The following is a 19,314-nucleotide window of genomic DNA, read 5'->3' as shown; positions in this document are numbered from 1 at the left end:
ATTTGACCCTATTCCGATTAAGTTTCATATCAATTCGAGCCCTATAGGAGAACACGTAGGTGATATACCGTACTGAGCAGATCAAAGTCAGAATTTTTGTCTTCGAATAGCCGTGTTCACGGGACCTGTAATGTATCCTGCTGTACTCGAATGCCAGTCATATCGAGATTAGACTTTGTGAATGCTGTAGTGCCATGTCAGCCATACTGAGATTAGACTTCGTATCTCCGTCACTTCGACTCATGGCCCTCGATCAACCGAGAAACATAGAACGATAGGAACCAGTTTTGTAGAAGGGGTCTGCATGTATACAATAGGCTTGTACCTAAGCGAGCACTAGTGGTTCAAACCTCTTCCCAGACCGCATCTCAAGTGGTCAGTCTTTTCACACGGGCGTTGTCTTTAGCATGGCATGTGAGCTCCGGTAGCAATTCCGAAGAAGCATACGATCTGATAAACGTCTAAGCGTAACAGGTATATGGTCTTCATATCGGCCTTTAAAGGATGAGGGGTGGTTGCAATCGGCGAGTGGCGGCCCCCGCGTTGGTCAGGAGCAGCTCATGAGCCAATGGCGCCAGGCCCTGTGACATTGTCGGCGCGATACACGTGACCATGCGTGAAACAACGCGACTCCACCAAGATCTCTATTTTTGCGGCAGCTGCAATAATTAACCGAAAAAGCGACGTCCTGCTCGGATTCGCCGAACATATTGTACAGGCACTTTTACAGCCGTTGAATAGCGCCCTTGACCGGCGCTATACGTATTCAAGGGTTGCAGCAAATCAAAGATGCTGTTCAGAACTAGGGTCGGCAGTAGGCAAGCCACGCAAGACCTGACGATCGCAGACACCCTGTAACATGGAACCTTCTGGCAACACTAACCTTCTTTCTGTACCTTTTGGGAAGGTACGTTCAGGCGGATTCCTGTCAGAGTAACTTCTGGGTATTTCGCGACCAACATGGACTCTACAGTCCCTTGTCCTTGCCTGTGGGGTCATAGCCATACTGATCCTGGAACATAAAGTCGTCACTTGCTAAGCGCTTGTGCAGAGTGTCCACTTCCTTCTGATGTGTGATCGAAGATGGATTGATATACTGCGCTTCTTTAAAAAAGCTCAACTCGCCGAGCTATTCAAAAGCTGCATTTGTCGTGGCAAAGCAGGAGGACTAATCTCCGAAACAAGTTCACCAAAGCTACTCGAACGTTTGGGTATAGTTCGGCTATGCACCTCCAGACCGTCCTTGTAGGGCTTTAATTGTTAAGCTCACACTCATTGGTCGTTGCAAAACTTCCTCCGCCGTTCTTCTTCCTGCTTCTGCTCATCATCCTATACATTCCCCAAATATTGCAGGATGAAGCCTCGCAAAACACACCTGAAGTCCCGCACAGGATGCGCAACATGCCGTGCGAGACGAATCAAGTGCGATGAGTCCAAGCCACAATGGTATGTGTCAGCAGATGAGGATGTAATCTTCGTGCATTTGCTGAGTCGTCTCTGTAGCATCAATTGTACTCGACGGCAGGTCCGTTGTGATTTTCTGGGAGCTGCATCCTCTTCACAGACTTCGCCAGAAGAACCATCACCACAGGTGGCTCGCATTCTGCACGCTCTCTCGGACAACGACGCAGATGGTTCCCTTGAACCAGAGCCTGCTTCTCTGCTGAGATTATTCCCGACCGATACTCCGGACTTGTCAAAGCAAGAACGATTTCTGATGGCACATCTCTGCGGAATCAGTGATGATTTGGTTGCCGCCGGAATGCAAAATATTGACTTCGGACTCTCGCTGCTGCCAGAGTTTGTAATTTCATTCACAAGACAAGAATTTGTTCTGACCGTCAAAACAGGGTTCACCGCATAGCAGTTGACTGCTCGTTTGTGCGACATAGCGCCTGTGCTCTTGCGAGCACGCATCTGGCATTTCTAACACAGGCATCTTCAATGGTTCACCTGGCTTATTACTACAAATATCTGGCACTTCGGGGACTTCGCGAATCTCTTCGAGTACTCAATCAGGACAACGTGGATGCCATGCTAGCTGCATCCTATCTGCTAAGCTGGCAAGCTTCTTCAAGGTTTGTGAGGCTCTTTTTGTCTGTGATCGCACTATACCGAAAGAAGACATTGCTTACACTCAGCACAGCCAGGAATTCATGCAAATTATGAAGGGCGTTGACTTGGTATGGAAAATTCTCCCCAACTTGATGACATACTGACGATTGAGGCTAATATTTGCCAAGGCCCTAAATGAGATGGAAAACTTCGGCCACCAGTCAAAGCTCAGGAGCCTCACTCAACACTCGGGTAAGGGAATCAAGCTCGAGACCAGTGATACCGAGCTCGCGCCCTATCCAGAGAACAATTCAATAGAGCTGGCTTGTTCAACACTCAGGGAACTTCAGAAACAGGTCGGCGATGAACCCGAGCTCGTCCGTGGCACCAAGGAGTTGATCAACTTCATGCAAAACTTACGAATATCCCCACCAGGACCAACAGCCGACGAGCAATTACAGGCGCTGTATCCTATTCGCCATTGGGTCCCATGGCTTTCCAGATCGCTGATCAGCTTGTCCGATCGCGAACCGCTTGTCCTGGTCTTCCTTGCACATTACCATATGGTCGTTTTGGCAGTTGAGTCGATTCTGCCAGCCGCGTCCAATTTTCTTCTTGCGTCCAAGCGCGTCGAGCTCATCGAACAACTTGAAACGACGATCGGCCAAGTATACAAACCATCAGAAAAGTTGCCAAAACAACCGGGTACTCGGCGACGAAGGGAAAGTCTTGAGAACCTGATGTCTGGTCCTGCGGCTTTTGCTCGGCAATTTCTTCTCACCAATCTGCTGTCGGCGGAGTCAGTTCCAGTGTGGGGAAATACCCAAACCGCAGCCGGGGATCAGGGCCTTCAGCCGCAGTGGCAGGAGGACCCTGTCTCTGTCGACTTCAATCTAATATACTGATAAGCTTTGATGATTGTCTTTTTATTCACCCATTTTGCTCTCTGTTATTCAAGGAGCACTTTTTATTGCTTGTTGAGCATTTGCGAAGCCTTGTCTTGCATAGCCTGATCTTACGAATTGAGCGTCAAAATCGAAATACGACGGTTCGTGCACACGAATCCTGCACAGCTACCCTTTATATCTTCACATCGACACAGTCTAAACCAGACTATTCCTAGAACGTATCGTCGCCGCCATTTACCTTTCCTTGCCGTTTCAGCTTCGACCTTTGCGAACCACCCTATCCTCGTTCTCGTTTGGGACTGGCATTTTGGATCGCAACTCGGTCAAATCCTCGCCAAGACGTCGGATTACTTCGGCCGCTCGCCTCGGCTTGCTGCCTACGTTCGCATGTCATCTTTCCTTCTCTGCCAACAGAATATGGGTGACAAGCTTCATTGGATAAGCAGCCTGTCTCGATACGCACAATTGCATAACTCTTCGCACCCTGATCATGCTTTGCTCGGCAAAATCTTGCAAACATATGCGCATGATAGCTTATACTAGCCCAATCGGAACGCCATACAGGACTTCATGGTACAGAGAATTGAATCAATCTCGGCTCGCCCCCATCATATGGACATGTGTCGCCATAGCCACTCACACTCTGCAAAGACACTGGTTTCGTTCTACCTTCGACTGCCGTATTTGTGAAGTATATATTCGTTGCAGACAACCACAACCTCATCCGAGCACCGAGAATGAGCACGGAAATCACGGCGAGATGGCCGAGCGGTCTAAGGCGCCAGCTTAAGGTTCAATCCAATACGCTGGTCCGAAAGGGCGTGGGTTCAAATCCCACTCTCGTCAACATTTCTTTTGCTCATAGCATACAACTATCTCTTGCGTATAGATGGTGTTGTGGTGGTCAACGAGAATTTTTGTTCTTGGAGAGATTTGCTGTGCGAAGTTTGTGCACGAAGCCTGAAGCGGGCTTGGCGTCGTTGTGCCATGCATAAACCCTTCTTTCCTCACTTGAATATCGCGACTTTTACCATTTCTTATCAACATCAACAAGTGTCGTTCAACATGGTCAACTCTTTGAAAAAGCTTCGCTCGTTGCAAATATAACCCAACTATCTAGAGTATAGTTAGACACGCGCCCTACTAAATTGCACAAGCCTTGATTATCGGCGACGGTATGCTTCGAAACTCGACGTGCTATTTACCCGATCTTGCGAACCTCCGATGCAGGTTCAAAGATGACCTTGGAAACTCTAGATCAACCTTGTCCTTTTAAATGTACTGCTTGCTGTACTATTCAAGAGTGGACACTATAACAGCTCAGATATTGGTTGATCTTGGTTAGCAATTATGATTCTTGCTCTGCTATCACTTTTATGCCTATAACAGCGAGTCTCGCGCAATTGTCTCGCAGAGTATCGAATCAACGCAAATCTGGAGCATAACTCAATACCAGAAGCTCGGGTACGGCGGAGATGCCTGGGAACCATCTGAGTTTTGCTTTTCTAATCACTACAGAGCACTCAGCAGTACCACAAATCTTCCAACGCAGCATGAATGGGTAAAGGAATGCTATAGATGATCGTCAACAATGCGACCCTGCGCTTAGATCCGCCGACGAGATTCCTCTGCTCAGCCATACGAATACGACTCCTCCGAACCGTCTCTCCCTTGGCCTCAAGCTATACGATCCTCTCGTACGAAACATCCACCAAGACTTGCCTATAATCCGGGGTAATACCTTCTATACGGACGTACGAGCAGTTCTGCACAGCCTCAACTACTCATTACATCGTAAACGGTCATGCCTTCACCGTACACAACACACATAACCATCGCACCGCCAAGCGAAACACCACGCGTATTGCGCGTATTGAGGGTTGCAAAGGTGCCTGCCAAGCACGATATGCCATGCAAGTCCAAGAAGGATTTATCTGAGAATGGGATCTCATTGGTTAATTCGATAAATACAGCCAATGGAAGGATAGAATCGCAAAATGCCTAGCAAAAGGACCGAAGGGATGGTAAGTCTAGTTGGAAGGAAAACTGATGTGCATGATGCTGCTTGCGCAGCTGAACTGGTGAGAGGTCTTGGGAAGATTCCTTGGTGGTGGTTTCTTTAAGAGTCGCTGTGATCGCACTTTTTCAGCTTATGCAATTAGAGTCAACTCTTGCTCGTATCTTTTTTCATACCACTCAATACTTTTACCGAAGCAACCGCAACAATGGCACAAATGCAACCATGGTTAATCATCTTGCTGGTTCTACTGGGCTGTGCATTGTTCGCCGTCACCATAGCCGGCTTGGGAAGAATGTACTTTGGAGACACCAGCGTTACTGTGGAAAGCCGACCTTCAGATGTTCAAGCAAGCTATATGCGAGAAGTGAGGGAGAGAAACCAGCTGGCTATTCTGCACAAGATGCCGCGCAGTCAAGTCAAGATGCAGAGATCGTACACAAACTACACGGATTACTCTTCCATGGATGGAGTTTGTGAGTTGACACTGCGTGTTGATAACTAAGCGCCATGACTGACCCTTGAACCAGGATTCAAACCAAGCAATGGAAGCGCCCGTACTCCATTCATGCGTACGATGCGATGAGGTCTGCATATGTGCTGTATGCCACGCCATCCTTAGGCTCGACCGAAAACATGTAGTCGCCCCACCAGGGACCAGCAGCCCACCACAGAGCACCAGCCCAAACATCAGAGTTCTCGGCCACATAAGCAAGCATATCCTTGACAGCAGCTTCGCAATCGGCGTTGACAGCACCTGCGAATTCGCCGATCAATCCAATCTTCTTGTTGTCACGCAGCCAGGTTGTCGCTGCTTTGAGACGTTCGCTGCCAATGGTTTGGGACACACAGGTTGGATGAGTACCGGAGCCGTCCTAGTGAGTGCTATTAGCTTGCAGTCAGTGATGAGACACGGTGAACATACCGAGTCGAGATATTGGTGCATCTGGTAGATGAGCTTGTTTTCAACGCTATCAGTCAAGTCAACCATCGTCTCGCCGTTGGTCTTGCCATCGGTGCCCTGCGTGGTTGTCCAAGTCCACGCACCGGTCCAGGCGTTCCCCTCGACGGTGATGTACTGAGAGGTAGCGCCGACAGAGCGAATGGCGTTAATGGCTGCTTGGTTGAGCTCAGCAACAAGAGTCGAAGATTCGTCATGAAACTCATTGTTGGTATCAAAAATGACTTTTTCATTATCCTTGAACTGTGTAGCAACAGTCTTCCAGAAAGTCGCAAAATCCTTGGTCGAAGTGATAACCGCGCCGTTGTAGCGACCGTAATTGTGAGGTACGATGATGGCATAAGCACCAAATTTAGTAATGCCATCAACAGTTTGTGTGAGGTTGCTGAGGTATGCGGCATCTAGCGAGCCAGTCATTTGATTGGGCACCAGACGCTCCATCAGAAAATTTACACGGAAGCTGTTATAGCCCTTGTTGACGAAGGTACTGATGGAATCAAGATCGGGCCAAGTATAGTCCGTTCCTAAGCGGCCAGGAATATTCCCCTCGCCAAACTCAGGTCCCGACTCATTGACACCAATAAATCGAAGCTTGTTGGCGGCACGTTGGCCAAGACGAGTAAGAGGTTGAGCAAGAACAAGACCTGCCGAGCCTGCAGCAAGAAGAAGAGAAGGAAGATGCATGTCGAGAGAAGAGATGGTCAAGTAAGAATGAGTATTGAAGAGAATGGGAGAAGATGGAAGTCAGACCTGGTGTTTCTGACTCTATATATACTCGTCGCTTCGTACCTACCTGCAGTCTGCCCTAGAACTTGTGCGCGAAGAAGCGATTCGGTTGTTGTAGATGAAACGAGCGGGGAATTGGTTTGGCGTGACCCAAAGGCGATCTCATCCTTATAATGGCAGGTGAAAACTCATGCCTAATGGACCGAACTTGTTTTCGTTGGCGGAAAAACCTGTGGCCTGTATAGAGTTCGGTCATCGGTCAAGAAGTGCTTCCTCGCATAAGACGTGGTCAGTTGACATGAAGGATGCAGAAGTCAGGTGGGTGTACGAAGAGAAAGCTGTGACCGACTCGCACGTTATCATGTGACTAGGGTTTGTCGATCATCGGATCTGATAAAACCCTGACTGCCGATGGCTGGACTCTTGATGGGATTTATTACAAGCGTCTGCCCCATCTTTCTTTGGCCAGAATCACAACTTCTTTCTATCGAATGGAAAGGCGACTTGAAGCCATACTGAAGCATAATTACATCACAAATAGATTGGAGAGAGGCACAGAGTGGCCTTGAAATGTTTCGTATTCATGCTGACCGTCTAGCGATCGATGCAGATTGGGAGCACTGCTTTGATGCTTCCCATGCTTCTAAAAGTACAACAGCTCTTGATGGCTCCGGTGGCTGTAATTCATGTCGTGAAAAAGGCATCCATCGTCGTGAAAGGTGGCGTGAGGTGTGTGGTTTACTTCTTCTCGGTGGCAGGTCTGCTGGGACCATCAACAGCCTTCTCAACCTGACCAGCAAGACCATCCTTGGATGCATCGAACTGCTTGCCAATAGCACCGTCCTTAGAGAAAGGTCCACCGATCTGTTGCAATTACTTGTCAGTGTAATGCTCCTCGTGTGAACATGATTCAAGAAGCTCTTACCTTCTCGCCAACCTGGCCAATGTTTCCATCAGGGTTGAACTGCTTGCCAACAGCACCGCCAGAGGAGACGACCGAAGGGTTCTGGGGGTTGGTGTCCTTGGCCTCTCCAGCGGCCTGGGAAACATCCTCGACTCTCTTGTCAGCCATACCGCGAACGCGGAGGGAGGCAGCCGATGAAGGCTTGAAAGTCTTGCAGACGGTGTTGCGGGTGAATGTGCGGAGCATATTGATTGATTTGTGAGATTGAATTGATTTCGATGTGAAGAGAAGAAAGTGTTGTTGACTGCTGCAGGGAGCTCTTAAAAGAGAGCTCTGAGGAAGCTGCAGTGACACCTTGTGACGACATTCAAAGAGTCCTGACGACACGATCCAATTAACACTTTACGGCGGTTCCTGATCGAACTGGGATAGAACCTTCCAAGGTGGAAACGGCATCTCTGTTGTTCCGATGCGATTATGATGCTTGTCTTTGCGTTTGCAGTATTAAGCAAAGATGCCATGCTGTCGCCCATCAAGGTTGAAGCCGAGGTTGAGGCTCTGTCTGTTACTAACACCAAAGCTTCTCGCCTTCACCTCTTTGACAACTTGAGTAATAAATTCGACAACTGCTGTAAGTTCATCTTTCGCAATCGCATCTACGGAACGCATACACCCTCAAGACATCGAGAACAATATGCATTGTGCGATAGAGTGGCGCATGTACAGACAATTCTGACCCTTAGCGAGAGCTGCAATGCCAAGAAGACAGGGTGACCTTCAACCAGCACGACTCAATCTTCCGTGGCCTTCGAAAGTGGAGTTCACAATATGCTGAGATGGAGGACAAATCCCTAAATACCTCGGCTTAGCTGAATATGGGTCAATTGTATTGATATTAACCCTACGAATGCTCTAGCACTATATACCATCTAGGCAGCTTTACAAAGTCTTCCATCCTGTTGAGGTACCCAATAATCTGATCCGACAGCAGTAGTAGCGTAGAAGATATGGTGAGGATCATATTTATCCTTGATCTGACTCAAGTTCTGGTAGTTTTTGCCATAGAAAACTTCCTGGAAGTTGGGTTGTTGGAAATCACCTTCGTTGAGATAGCAAGAACCGTTGGGAGTCAGCTCAGCAAGCTTGGGAATCAGGAGATTGGTCATCTTGTCTGCATTGGCAACCATCTCCTCCCATGGAGCAGTGAAGTTCCAAGGGGTAGTGAGGGTCGTGTCAATCAAGGCGTCGCGCCAGCCTGGGTTGACTGCGTTCTCAGGGAAGCCGGAACGAGCAAGTGAAGCGTTGATGCCAACACCAATGAATTGACCGCCATTTTCATTGATGAATCGGAAAGCATCGGTCAGAGCAGTGTTGTTGTTCTCGACCACCGAGCGAGGAATCAGACGACCACCATACTGTGCAATACCAACCTGAATAGGCGAGAACATGGTGTTAAAGTGTTCAAGGTATGTAGCGAACTCGCCAAAGTAGTGGTTGTAGGTGATGTTGAGTTGGTCGAGCTTGTTCATGAAGGGAGCCAGCAGTGACTTAAGCTCATCCAGGGAGACACCAGGAGCTGTGATGGGAGAAATGGCGAAGGATTCGTTGGTGAAGTACCAGACGCTCATGGCCCCAGCATCAACGATCTTGGGAAGAGATGCATGATAAGCGGTAACAGCTTCATAGTATGTGTCCATGGGAATGCCGGCACTAGTGAAGGTCAGATTGAAACCAACAGTAGGTGTATCAGGATGCAGCTTCGAAGTCATGGAGAGAACGACACCGTAAGTGCCGCCACCTCCTCCAGACAGAGCCCAGTAGAGGTCAGTGTTCTGCTGGCGGTTGGCAATAAGGTGACGTCCAGTGCCGGTAACAACTTCCCACTCCAGAACTTGGTCAGCACCAAGACCGTGTCTCGAAGTCAACGCGGAATGGCCGCCACCCTGAGAGTAGCCGCCAGCAATACCGACGGTAGGGCACTCGCCACCGACGACTTGATAACCAGCAGCATCGGCAATCTTGTAAGCTTCACCACCACGAATGCCGGCGCCGACCCTGATAGCTTTGCCTTTGTAGTGTTTGTCGGACCAGTCCTTGATCTCGGTGTCTTTGAGATTGGCCATCCAGAGACCGAGCGCTCCGGCACCGGTACTCTTACCATTGTAGTCATGTCCAGTGTTACGGACGACGAGGCGGATGTTGTGGTCTATGGCAAAGTTCAAGCCGTTGACGACATCGCTGGCACAAGAGACGTTGATGGCATACTGAACGTAAGTGCCAATGACACATTGAGCTGAGCGAGGTTGGAAGGGGTCGCAACTTTGGTTGGCGAAGAAGGGAGCCATGACAGAAGACGAGCTTGGTAAGCTTGGACATGTCAGTTCGTAACCTTGTTCGGCTCAATTGTTTGACTTACTGGGTTTCAGGGTTTAGCCAGTTGTTCTGTAGCTCAGCACATCTCTCGCTGTCGTAGGCAGCATACTGGTCGTCATGACATGCAGCAGCGAGAGGAATAGTAGCAATGAGACGACCATTGACCGTCTCATTCAAGCTGTTCCATTCATCTGTACTCGGCCAGCAGGCATCTCCAGGGAAGCATCTGCAGTCACCACTGTTGGCGGGCGCACTCCCAACCTCTGCAGAAAGAGATAAAGATGCCACCGGTGTGACCGAGGTAATGAAGCTAGCAGCGAGCCCAGAGATGAATGTGGAACGTAGCATGCTGACGATGTGTGTCAGAAGGCAATAAAGTTGGGAGATCTCAACAAGGTATATAAAGGATGAAGAGCTTGGAGGCTCATCATGTCGGATCGCTTATCCATCAGCTTCGACCTGTACATGTGTGAGCTGATGCATGCGTAAATTGATTTGCCGGCCCTCGTGGACTCAACGACAATTTTCAGAAGGACCCGAGATGTGGGGTGGCAGGATGAGTCGGCAAGCTCAACTCACGCGAGAGCATGTCGTCGATCAGATCCCTACGAGCGAGCAAGTTGGCAGTGATCAAGATCACGAGAAAGATATGGATGCTCGGTGTTATACTCAAGCAGGCAATGTTGCCGACGCCTGTTAAAGTATGAACGATGCTCGGACCCTGTTTGCCCAGGTTTTTAATAAGGATCGTTCGCGTAATACAGGAACTTGCCGACCGCTCCTTCCATGCGGAGAAGCTTTGATCTCAACGTAACTGCTGCATACCTCGCATGTGCGGAGTATCAACTTGTCAAGCAGGACATCTGCTTGGTAGGACCACATGGTGGTTTCTACTGCTGGGAAAAACATTTGGATTGTCCGTGGTTCTACGGACGTAAGTATACGAGCCTGCAATCAGTGGAACCCTGAGAATGCCCTCGCCAGATCTTTCCGCAAGGCGGTGTTTCATCTGCATGTCTCGTGAAGGATCATACCAGGGTGTCAATTTGACTTTCCAGTCAGTCGGATCAGTAGGGCTGTCGAAGGTTTCTATAGTCTCCAAAGGGATTCGTCTCAAGAGAATTGTGCGAGATTTAATCGTCAGAATCGCCGAAGATATTGAGACCGAGTACGAAGAATAGGCGAGGGTAAGCGATAATGAGATGGTTAGCCTGCAATTGAATAGCACGCGTCGGTGCGAAGGACTTTTTTCCGACAGATGGTGAACTATAACTGGTAGTAAGTTCGTGTCGGACAATTCGCTCCGGCAGAGTATACCTGCCTTTCAGGTGATCTTGTCTATCATGTCAATTCGCTTCGGAAATTCATGGAGGTACAAGGGCACTTGATGGAACGTGCAAGTGATCGACTGCTACTGATCTTCAGACAGGATTGCAGTCATGTCCAGGGCAGGTAACACGCATGTCAGATATCACCCCGTGTGCCGCATCTCTCATCTTCGTTTCGGCATACTGTGCTTCTCCGTCGAAATCAGACATGTCCGCTCCATACACCACAGGATGGGTACATAATCTCAAAACTGCGCCGAGTGAGAGTGATGCACAAGGTATCATAGCACTTGCAGTGGTTTTCCCTCTTCTGGCTGTCCTCTGTGTTGGGCTCAAGTTCAGAATCCGGATAAAGACGATCGGTTCAGTCGGGTGGGACGATATTGCATTGGCCATTAGTTGCGTATGTACCATGCGGTGAGCGAAGCGAAGACTATAGTCGTTAAGCTTACTCCAGGGATTGAACATTGGCTACAGTGCCACCGCCATACATCGTGAGTCCATATTGCAACTCGAGCTTTGTTCGGCAAGTGTACTGACTTGACATGCAGAAACCAAATGGGGCCTTGGTCTCAAAGCAGCAGACTTTCCACCAGAGAATGCAGTACCCTTCAGTAGGGTACGAAAGACTAAGAGTTCTCTTGGACTCCCTACACGTACTGACGATATCAACAGATACAATTTGCTGGAGGACCACTGTACTGCCTCACGGTCTTGGGCTTCAAACTGTCGCTGCTGATCAGCTACCTTCGAGTCGCCGGCTTCAACCGCACATATGCCACTGTCGTTTGGACAGTCTTGGTTTCTGTCGTGATTAGTCAGATCCTGTTCACTATACTACTTTCGGTCGGCTGCCAACCGATCGCGAAGCAATGGGACCCGAGCATTCCTGGCAAATGTCTCAATGCGCTGCCAATATATTTCGCACTCGGTGGTACAAGTTTAGGATGGGATCTGATTATCATTGTCCTCCCTTTTCCAATCTTGCGAAGGCTACAACTTGACTCCCACAGAAAGGTCAGTCAGGTTGCCTTAGGTCAAGACGCGGTATGCTGACGAATTTCGTTTCAAGATTGCACTGTTTGCCGTGTTCAGTTTAGGCTTCTTCGTCACCATCGTCCAGGCAATCCGGTTGACAAGCATTGCAAGGCTTGCAACTTATACAGACTCTAAAGGGTCCATCCAGTGGTCTGCTGTCGAGATCAATCTTGGTGTTGTTGTCGCATGTGTTCCAACATTTGGACCTCTCATCAAAAGATTCGGCCAGAAAGTTTCGCGAGGATCGCGTTCGAAGGTGTCCAAACTGGCCAACTCGTCGCGACGAAAGACGAACGAAACACGCAGTCGGATCCCTACAGAGAGGACCCGTAGCTGGAAAGGCCCAACAGTGGCGGAAGATGAAATTGAGCTATGGACGTCCACAAATCGCATTGTCGGAGGCGCGTCTCGAATGCAAAGCTCAGCAACAGGGTCAGACAATGACGAAGAGGGTAAGCAGAGTGCACCTCAGTCTGTCGACGAGCGACAAATCCGGGTCCAGCGCGATGTTACAATCCAACACGATGAAACTGTTTGTCAGCGTGTATAACAGTCACCGTCGGCGTCTCTGTTTTTTTTTGCTCAATCAATGGTTGTTGAGGCGCGCCGTCCTTTTTAAATCCACGATCGCAACGTCTCGTCACAAGGTACGGACTCGGCTCCGAGCAGAACGCGAAAACATTTCTGCGCGATGTCATCGTTCCTCGTCGAGGGAGCGACAAGAATCGGCAACTCGCATTCGTAGAACAGCCTTCAAGACGAGTCGAAGCGATGGGGTTTTTGACTCGTGGGAGTTTTGGAGCTCATCAGAAACTCGGAATGACGGATCAAGATGAGCGAGCGGGTGATGATAATGATCCCACCTTCAGCCGCATCGGCGCTTTCCTTATACGCACTTTCCGGTACCGGCAGCACTTGCCTGACACGCACCTTCTCTTTGTGGCACTGTCGAGTCTGAGCTTCTGCCTATTCGTCTCCGCATTCAAAGTTCAAACAACTTCCACGTTTCCACTGCATACTTTTCTATGGCGGCCGGCCGCTCCAGGCGTTTCTGGCAATGAGTCGCTATCCTTCAGAGATGTCACTGGCTGCTGCACGCTCCGGTTGAGTGCGGCGGAGTCATCTCCCTGGTCCCCGACTCAGGCCTGACTGAAGCTGACTCCAGTACTGGCGCGAAACATTGGTCCCTCCTTCCACTCATGCTTTTGCAGATGTGGTCAACGTTGCGGTGGTGATTGTTGTACAAGCAAGCTGGAGCTGAACACTTACGCCACTCATGGCTTGCTCGGATTGACGGCATTAAAAGCATGGTAGAACGATGCAACAAGCCTGAAGCGAATCACATTCAGAGGGTCACTCTCGTACTGTACAAGCTTTTGCGCCAAACTAGATGCCCTGAGACGTCCAACTCGCCCTCCGTAAATCGTTCGCCGTACTCGTACACATCACGCTATCTGCATGACACGAACATGCTGTGCTGGAGCTTGAGTACCCTCATAGTCCCCAGCTGAATGGACAGTTCGCGCATTGTGGTATGGTTAAATGACCGTCCATCAATGTCCAGTCAAAACCAATTCGACCTTCCCAGCAGCTTGTGATTAGCTGCTCTGGTCTTCTCATTCTTGGTGTCGCGAACGGGTTGGACATGAGTCAAATCGTCCCTCCTTGCACATCTGACTTTGTTTTAGCATGGCATACAAGGGTGTCGGTAATGCAAGACACTTCCTAATCTTTTGTCTTATCAGTTGGATTTTCAGTATGATTCGGTGTTCGTTCTTTTGGACCGGTAATATCTGCAGATTCGATGATAGCGGCTGTATAACTGTAGTTGATGGACTATGAGCTCGTACGTTACGGTTATATCCGAACGGTGTAGTGTGATCTTCTACTGTCCTTCGATGGTCCTTGATTCAGGCGACCTTTCTGTTCTTTCTCTGGCCAAGGCCAAGACTCGTAGCTGTCCCTGCCAAGCAAACCTCGCATCTGCCACTGACTCGTGCGTCCCTGCGACCTGGTCCGAAGTCGATACGACCCAACCTTAACTTCATGTCGTGTCAGAAAATTCGATGTCAGGATGCTATCACTCACGGCTGCCAGCTACCTATGCCTTTTGCATATGCTTGAGCCTCATTTCTCATTGGAACCTAGTAAGATGCTTCAAGACTCCAAGCTCAAGATTCGGACTTCGATAAAGCAACAATCTTCTCATATAGCTTGAAGCTCAGGATTCTGGATCATGGCGACCGCTTGACTAAGCAAAACGGTATGCATCACCAGTGAAAGTTTAGCAGACTTCGAATCCTACGAAGCCTTGCGCCGGCCTTAAAGGTTTCAATTTTCACAGCCAGTATCAAAATTTGGGTGCAGGGTGAATTCGCGATCTCAACGTCCATGTTTCAACGAAGAAAACATTCCTCGGATGCGTATTGATGCATCAACAGATACGGTTATCGTGCTTGAATCATCATCTAGTTGCTACTCAGCGTCTCTGTAGATCTTGGTGATTTCACCAATTGCTGAAGGCCCTAGAACGGATAAGAGGATTTCGAATTTGGACATTCATGAGATTGAGGTGCTGATTTTGCTCACTATCTTTTGCTGCGGGACGATCTCGCCTTCGTTTCCGCGCGCCAACTCTAATGCTAGACCTTACAACAGCAAGCACAACAATGCTCTACTGAAATCTTGTTCATGAATCGCGACATTCATCCCCGGAGAACCAAACTACGCGACTCAGATGTTTCGTCTTTCCATATGCTGTTGGCTGGAGACAAAACTTCTCAACTACCGATGCCTGCCGTCAGTGTAGGTCAAACTGCATCTAGCCTCTTCTTGATTGGATGATCTTGCCTGTCAGAGCATGTTCATTCGAAACCCAAAAGGATTCTGTGTGGGACATGGGTATTGACAAATCTGCTGCGGACTACTATTTCTTGTCTCCAGTTCCCGACTCTTGTCAGTTCGTTACTTCTCCAAAGGTACTTGACCTCTCCGGCCTTTGCCCTGACCCTCAAACTCGTCCCTCCCTTCTCGTACTTGGAAACCGGCACAAGTCATGGCAAGTCAGGAGCAGATTGCAACGATTAATGCTCTCGTCGCCGAAGGCATTCCTCTGTCCGAAATACCTGCTGGTCGGCCACCTCCTGGACAGGTGTCTCATATCCACCACGCAGTCGGCAGGACACACATGATCACAACCTGCGACATTATCTGTATCATTCTTGTCTTCGGCGTGGTCGCCGCGCGATTCTACACACGCACACGCCTGGTAAAGAATCTTTGGTGGGATGATTGTAAGTTCACATTGTGAACAAAATTCCGTGTGTCGTTGATTGATGTTTTCAAGGGTGCACACTATTCTCCTTTGCGTGCTGGATTGGCGAAACGGCCTTGTACCAGGTGGCGGCCACATGGGGAGCAGGCAAACACATCTGGGACCTCCCCGTGTCGAACCTCTTTCCCTTTTTCCTGCGTGGATATGTGGTGACTGCGGTGATGTACAGCGTGACCATGCTGTTCGCGAAGCTGTCCATCTTGCTGCTTTATCGCCGCCTATTTCCCATCGCCAACTTTGCCAAGAGTTGGTGGTTCGTGACCGCATTCACAGTCGCATACTCACTTGGGGGTATCTTCTCCTCACTGTTCCAATGCAGACCCATACAGTCTACGTGGTCTTTGCATATTGTACCTGAGTACTGCATCGACACCGAGAGCTTCTACATAACCAACGCGGCCCTGAATGTCGTGTCTGACCTTATGATACTTGTGTTGCCGGCCCCCATCGTCTGGGGTCTGAACACGGATGTCCGTAAGAAGGTCATCCTTACGGGTCTCTTCTCAATGGGTAAGTCATTTCGTCGATGAACTCTGATTGTCTTCGCAGATCGACCTAACATCATCCCAGGCTCTGTATCCTGTCTCGTCAGTATCCTTCGTATGCGCTCAATCATCGTTCTGTACAAAGACGGCTTCAATGATTTGACCTGGGGCGTCGTCGAAGTTGTCATCTGGTCGCAAGCCGAGCTGACAGCAGCGATGTTCTGCACTTGCACACCCTGCCTCCGACCACTATTCGAGAAGATTACGCCACTCTTCGCCTCCGTCGTGACTTCCAGGAAGGGCACCACCAACGGCACCTTCGGCAGCAATGGCAAATATGTTCGTACAAACGATTATGGCCACAGCCACCGCAGCACAGCAAGCAAAGCACACTCGGTTGCAGACATCGAGATGGAGTCTGGTATCCAGAAGAAGGTGACTGTGGATGTCAGTGCTATGGGTTTCGATGACAGCGACAGCCAGAAGAGCATAATGCGACACTAAGGATTCGACCGAAATCAAATGTTCGAGTACGCAAGGCTGCTTGACAGCATATTTCTTTTGTCGCTTGAGATCCATTGTGCTGTTGTTAGACGACAAAATAGGACGTCCAGCTGCTCGTGTAATGACGATTACTGCGCTTGCGCAAGTCTATCGTCCAATTACTTTCAGAGATTAGTTATCAACCGTTTGATGCGATATCGATATGCGGCATATTGTCGTCAAAGAGCATTGGTGACTTGCTGGCTGGCGCGAAAGAGACGCCAGAAGATCTTCGGAGATCCTCGGAGTCGGATGTCACTCCGAAGCGTACGAGCTGCCTAGAAGGTCGCTGGACGACGGGACATGTATTTGCTCTCGCGCCCAGGAAGATTCGAGGTCGATGCAAGATGGACAGGGGTCGAGAGCTTCAACGATGCGAGACAGCGTTATTCGATCGAGAAACAACACCTAGGTATGGTTGAAGTGGGACTCTGGTCAAGAACAATATGGTTTTGTGTGTACTCGCGGTGTCCAAGCAAGGATTTTACAATCTTGGGAGTCTTACGTCTCGGAGAAATGCAACACTTCTGTAAGCGGAGCAGCCCATTAACGTGATTGCTATGATTGCTAGGGAGTATTCTAATCTATAATTTGACCTATGTTGCTGCTGCAATCGAGAGATCACAACTCTCGAGCATCGTTAGTGGTACAACCCTGTCAGACGCGCCTTCTGGCCAGCTTAAGAAACAGATTCTCGCTTCGGAAGCGACAGATTCTGACCAGATTCTGGCAGGTGCGACTTTTGTCCTCTTCTTCTCGAAGCCCGCCACGCGCTGTCGTCACTGGCACGTTGGTCATTCAACTCATAGCAGCATCATACATACCAGAAATATCAACTGATTGTTCAATCGTGATTTCGGATCGAAAACACATATGTTTCGTCAAGCCTGCTTGTCCTCAAGACTTGCACCAAATAATCTCCGCTCCTGCTTAGCTCCAAGAACGACGCGAACAATGGCAACAGCTTCCAAAGTTCAACTCTCCCTTGGCGAATGGCCTGAATTCTACATCAACGACATCAAGCAGGAGTCTGCAACAAAAGCTTCGAACCTGTTGCAAGAAAATCACGAAAACCATCACATCTTCTTTAACCAAAGCGGGTTCCACAACCATATTGCTCACCATTTGCTAACCATCTACTCACTGGCTGCGACCCCCTCGCAGATACAGAAGCATTATGACGACAATGCAGGCTACCAGCGGCCGCCTCAGCCTATTGAGCCTACCGTCATCAAAGGCATGGAAGATCCTTCGCAGTTCATGAAGTATTTGGGCAAAGAGCGATATTACAATGACTATCTTCGCTTCTTCCAATCCGAGATGGACAAAAAGGATTGGCAGCAGGTCTTGAATGAGTACCTTTTTGCCAAGGACGAGAGAGCAGATGATTTCCTTACTCGCCTGTTTGCAGGCTTCCTTCACCCAATTATTCATCTGGGCTTCGGTATCGAGTTCCACCAGCCTGCCATTATTGCAGAAGCCCTCGCTCAAGCTGCCGTACATGATTGTTGGATGAAGCCCTTGTTTTTAGGTGCTGAAAAAGCTGCCCAAAGTCATTCTGGACCATCCAAGAGCGTCGTTGAATTGCTGGATCAGACACATGCCGAGAAGCGACTAGCCAAAGCTGCCGACGTGGATGGCAACCGCATCCGCGATGGCATACTGAAGACCGAGGCACAGACAATCGTCGATATCGTTGCTCAATACCACATCAGCAGTCCTGAGGAGCTTGAGGAGCGCACTGCAGAAATGACAAACGCAGCCGCCTACTTTAGCGGTGCCGCGCAACGTCGCGACAAAGCAGTCAAGTTCGACTTCTTTTATATGCACTGCATCAACTGTTCCATCTTCTTCTCTGCTTTCCTCAAGCAAGATTGGCTAAGTGACGCCAACAAAGTCCGCTTGTTGGAGTGGAAGGTTCGCAACGACATTGCTTTGTACGCATCGCGAGGCTGTCCAGACCTTCTTCTTGACGAAATCGCAAACTACAAGCCAAACAAACCGACATCCACAGCCAGCGACCCTTGGCACGAGATCATCGAGCGTGTCAAGAACTTCGAAGACGATGGGCATGGCTCGAAACTGGTCAGAGCGTTAGCTCATGGACAGCAAATCTGCAGACCGTATGAGAACAAGGAGAACTTCAGAATCAAGGGAGATATGTGGCTGCAGCTTGGACATATGGCGATAGACTCTGTCGAAGGTTCTGAGCCTACCTGGGTACGTTCAGCTGGCTTTGACAGTGCATGGCAAAAGGTTCCAGACAGATCTCGTGCACAGCTTTGAGGACTTCAGGAAGCATCATTACACAGAACACTTTGCTATCCTTCAGGCTTTGTACCTTTGAATACGGTCTCTTGCTCAGTTCGGTATTTGCATACTCATTGCTTCGACGAACAGCCAATACAATCAGTATCGACGCTTGCTTGAATAATGGCATCCTCTTGATGGCATACAAAGTATTGTGTTTGCAAACTCTATAGTCAAAGGAGACACGGAAGCTCTGTTTGCTGCCTGAGATTGCTCTCTGGCAGGAAGTGCTCCTGAGTTCCTTCATGTGATTCGCCATTGTGACATCCGGATTGTTAGAGAATGTTCCGGACTGCCCATCGTCCCTTGAGCCCGCCAAGTGACTGGCCGTG

General features: G+C 49.2%; 8 protein-coding genes across 8 annotated transcripts; 5 read left to right on the top strand and 3 right to left on the bottom strand.

Moving 5' to 3' along the window:
* Positions 1-1,354: 1,354 nt before the first annotated feature.
* M437DRAFT_74822 (uncharacterized protein) lies at positions 1,355-2,960 on the top strand (the record flags this gene model as incomplete). Its single annotated transcript, XM_041026309.1, has 6 exons — positions 1,355-1,446; positions 1,504-1,800; positions 1,851-2,078; positions 2,147-2,183; positions 2,244-2,743; positions 2,777-2,960. The coding sequence occupies 6 exons, from the start codon at positions 1,355-1,357 to the stop codon at positions 2,958-2,960; spliced, it is 1,338 nt and encodes a 445-aa protein (XP_040880603.1).
* A 2,228-nt stretch (positions 2,961-5,188) lies between these two features.
* Positions 5,189-5,485, top strand: M437DRAFT_46882 (uncharacterized protein; the record flags this gene model as incomplete). The annotated part of the gene is made up of 1 exon (XM_041021339.1): positions 5,189-5,485. One exon carries the CDS (start codon positions 5,189-5,191, stop codon positions 5,483-5,485), a length of 297 nt encoding a protein of 98 aa, XP_040880602.1.
* A 61-nt stretch (positions 5,486-5,546) lies between these two features.
* M437DRAFT_83954 (endo-beta-1,4-glucanase) lies at positions 5,547-6,625 on the bottom strand (the record flags this gene model as incomplete). Its single annotated transcript, XM_041028019.1, has 2 exons — positions 5,547-5,855; positions 5,906-6,625. The coding sequence occupies 2 exons, from the start codon at positions 6,623-6,625 to the stop codon at positions 5,547-5,549; spliced, it is 1,029 nt and encodes a 342-aa protein (XP_040880601.1).
* Positions 6,626-7,405: 780 nt separating this feature from the next.
* Positions 7,406-7,739, bottom strand: M437DRAFT_47288 (uncharacterized protein; the record flags this gene model as incomplete). Its single annotated transcript, XM_041021429.1, has 2 exons — positions 7,406-7,531; positions 7,593-7,739. 2 exons carry the CDS (start codon positions 7,737-7,739, stop codon positions 7,406-7,408), a joined length of 273 nt encoding a protein of 90 aa, XP_040880600.1.
* Positions 7,740-8,500: 761 nt separating this feature from the next.
* M437DRAFT_65530 (FAD/FMN-containing isoamyl alcohol oxidase MreA) lies at positions 8,501-10,292 on the bottom strand (the record flags this gene model as incomplete). The annotated part of the gene is made up of 2 exons (XM_041024595.1): positions 8,501-9,938; positions 9,988-10,292. The coding sequence occupies 2 exons, from the start codon at positions 10,290-10,292 to the stop codon at positions 8,501-8,503; spliced, it is 1,743 nt and encodes a 580-aa protein (XP_040880599.1).
* Positions 10,293-11,480: 1,188 nt separating this feature from the next.
* M437DRAFT_47280 (uncharacterized protein) lies at positions 11,481-12,860 on the top strand (the record flags this gene model as incomplete). Its single annotated transcript, XM_041021427.1, has 5 exons — positions 11,481-11,675; positions 11,730-11,766; positions 11,824-11,891; positions 11,948-12,289; positions 12,345-12,860. The coding sequence occupies 5 exons, from the start codon at positions 11,481-11,483 to the stop codon at positions 12,858-12,860; spliced, it is 1,158 nt and encodes a 385-aa protein (XP_040880598.1).
* Positions 12,861-15,365: 2,505 nt separating this feature from the next.
* Positions 15,366-16,633, top strand: M437DRAFT_47166 (uncharacterized protein; the record flags this gene model as incomplete). The annotated part of the gene is made up of 3 exons (XM_041021396.1): positions 15,366-15,603; positions 15,657-16,154; positions 16,215-16,633. The coding sequence occupies 3 exons, from the start codon at positions 15,366-15,368 to the stop codon at positions 16,631-16,633; spliced, it is 1,155 nt and encodes a 384-aa protein (XP_040880597.1).
* Positions 16,634-17,626: 993 nt separating this feature from the next.
* Positions 17,627-18,958, top strand: M437DRAFT_47314 (uncharacterized protein; the record flags this gene model as incomplete). The annotated part of the gene is made up of 1 exon (XM_041021435.1): positions 17,627-18,958. One exon carries the CDS (start codon positions 17,627-17,629, stop codon positions 18,956-18,958), a length of 1,332 nt encoding a protein of 443 aa, XP_040880596.1.
* Positions 18,959-19,314: the final 356 nt, after the last annotated feature.

The sequence above is a fragment of the Aureobasidium melanogenum genome (assembly GCF_000721775.1).
Source record: "Aureobasidium melanogenum CBS 110374 unplaced genomic scaffold scaffold_8, whole genome shotgun sequence".
In the NCBI taxonomy this organism is placed as follows: Eukaryota; Fungi; Ascomycota; class Dothideomycetes; order Dothideales; family Saccotheciaceae; genus Aureobasidium; species Aureobasidium melanogenum.
Note: the sequence above shows the minus strand (reverse complement) of the source record. Positions and strands in the feature narration are given on the sequence as shown.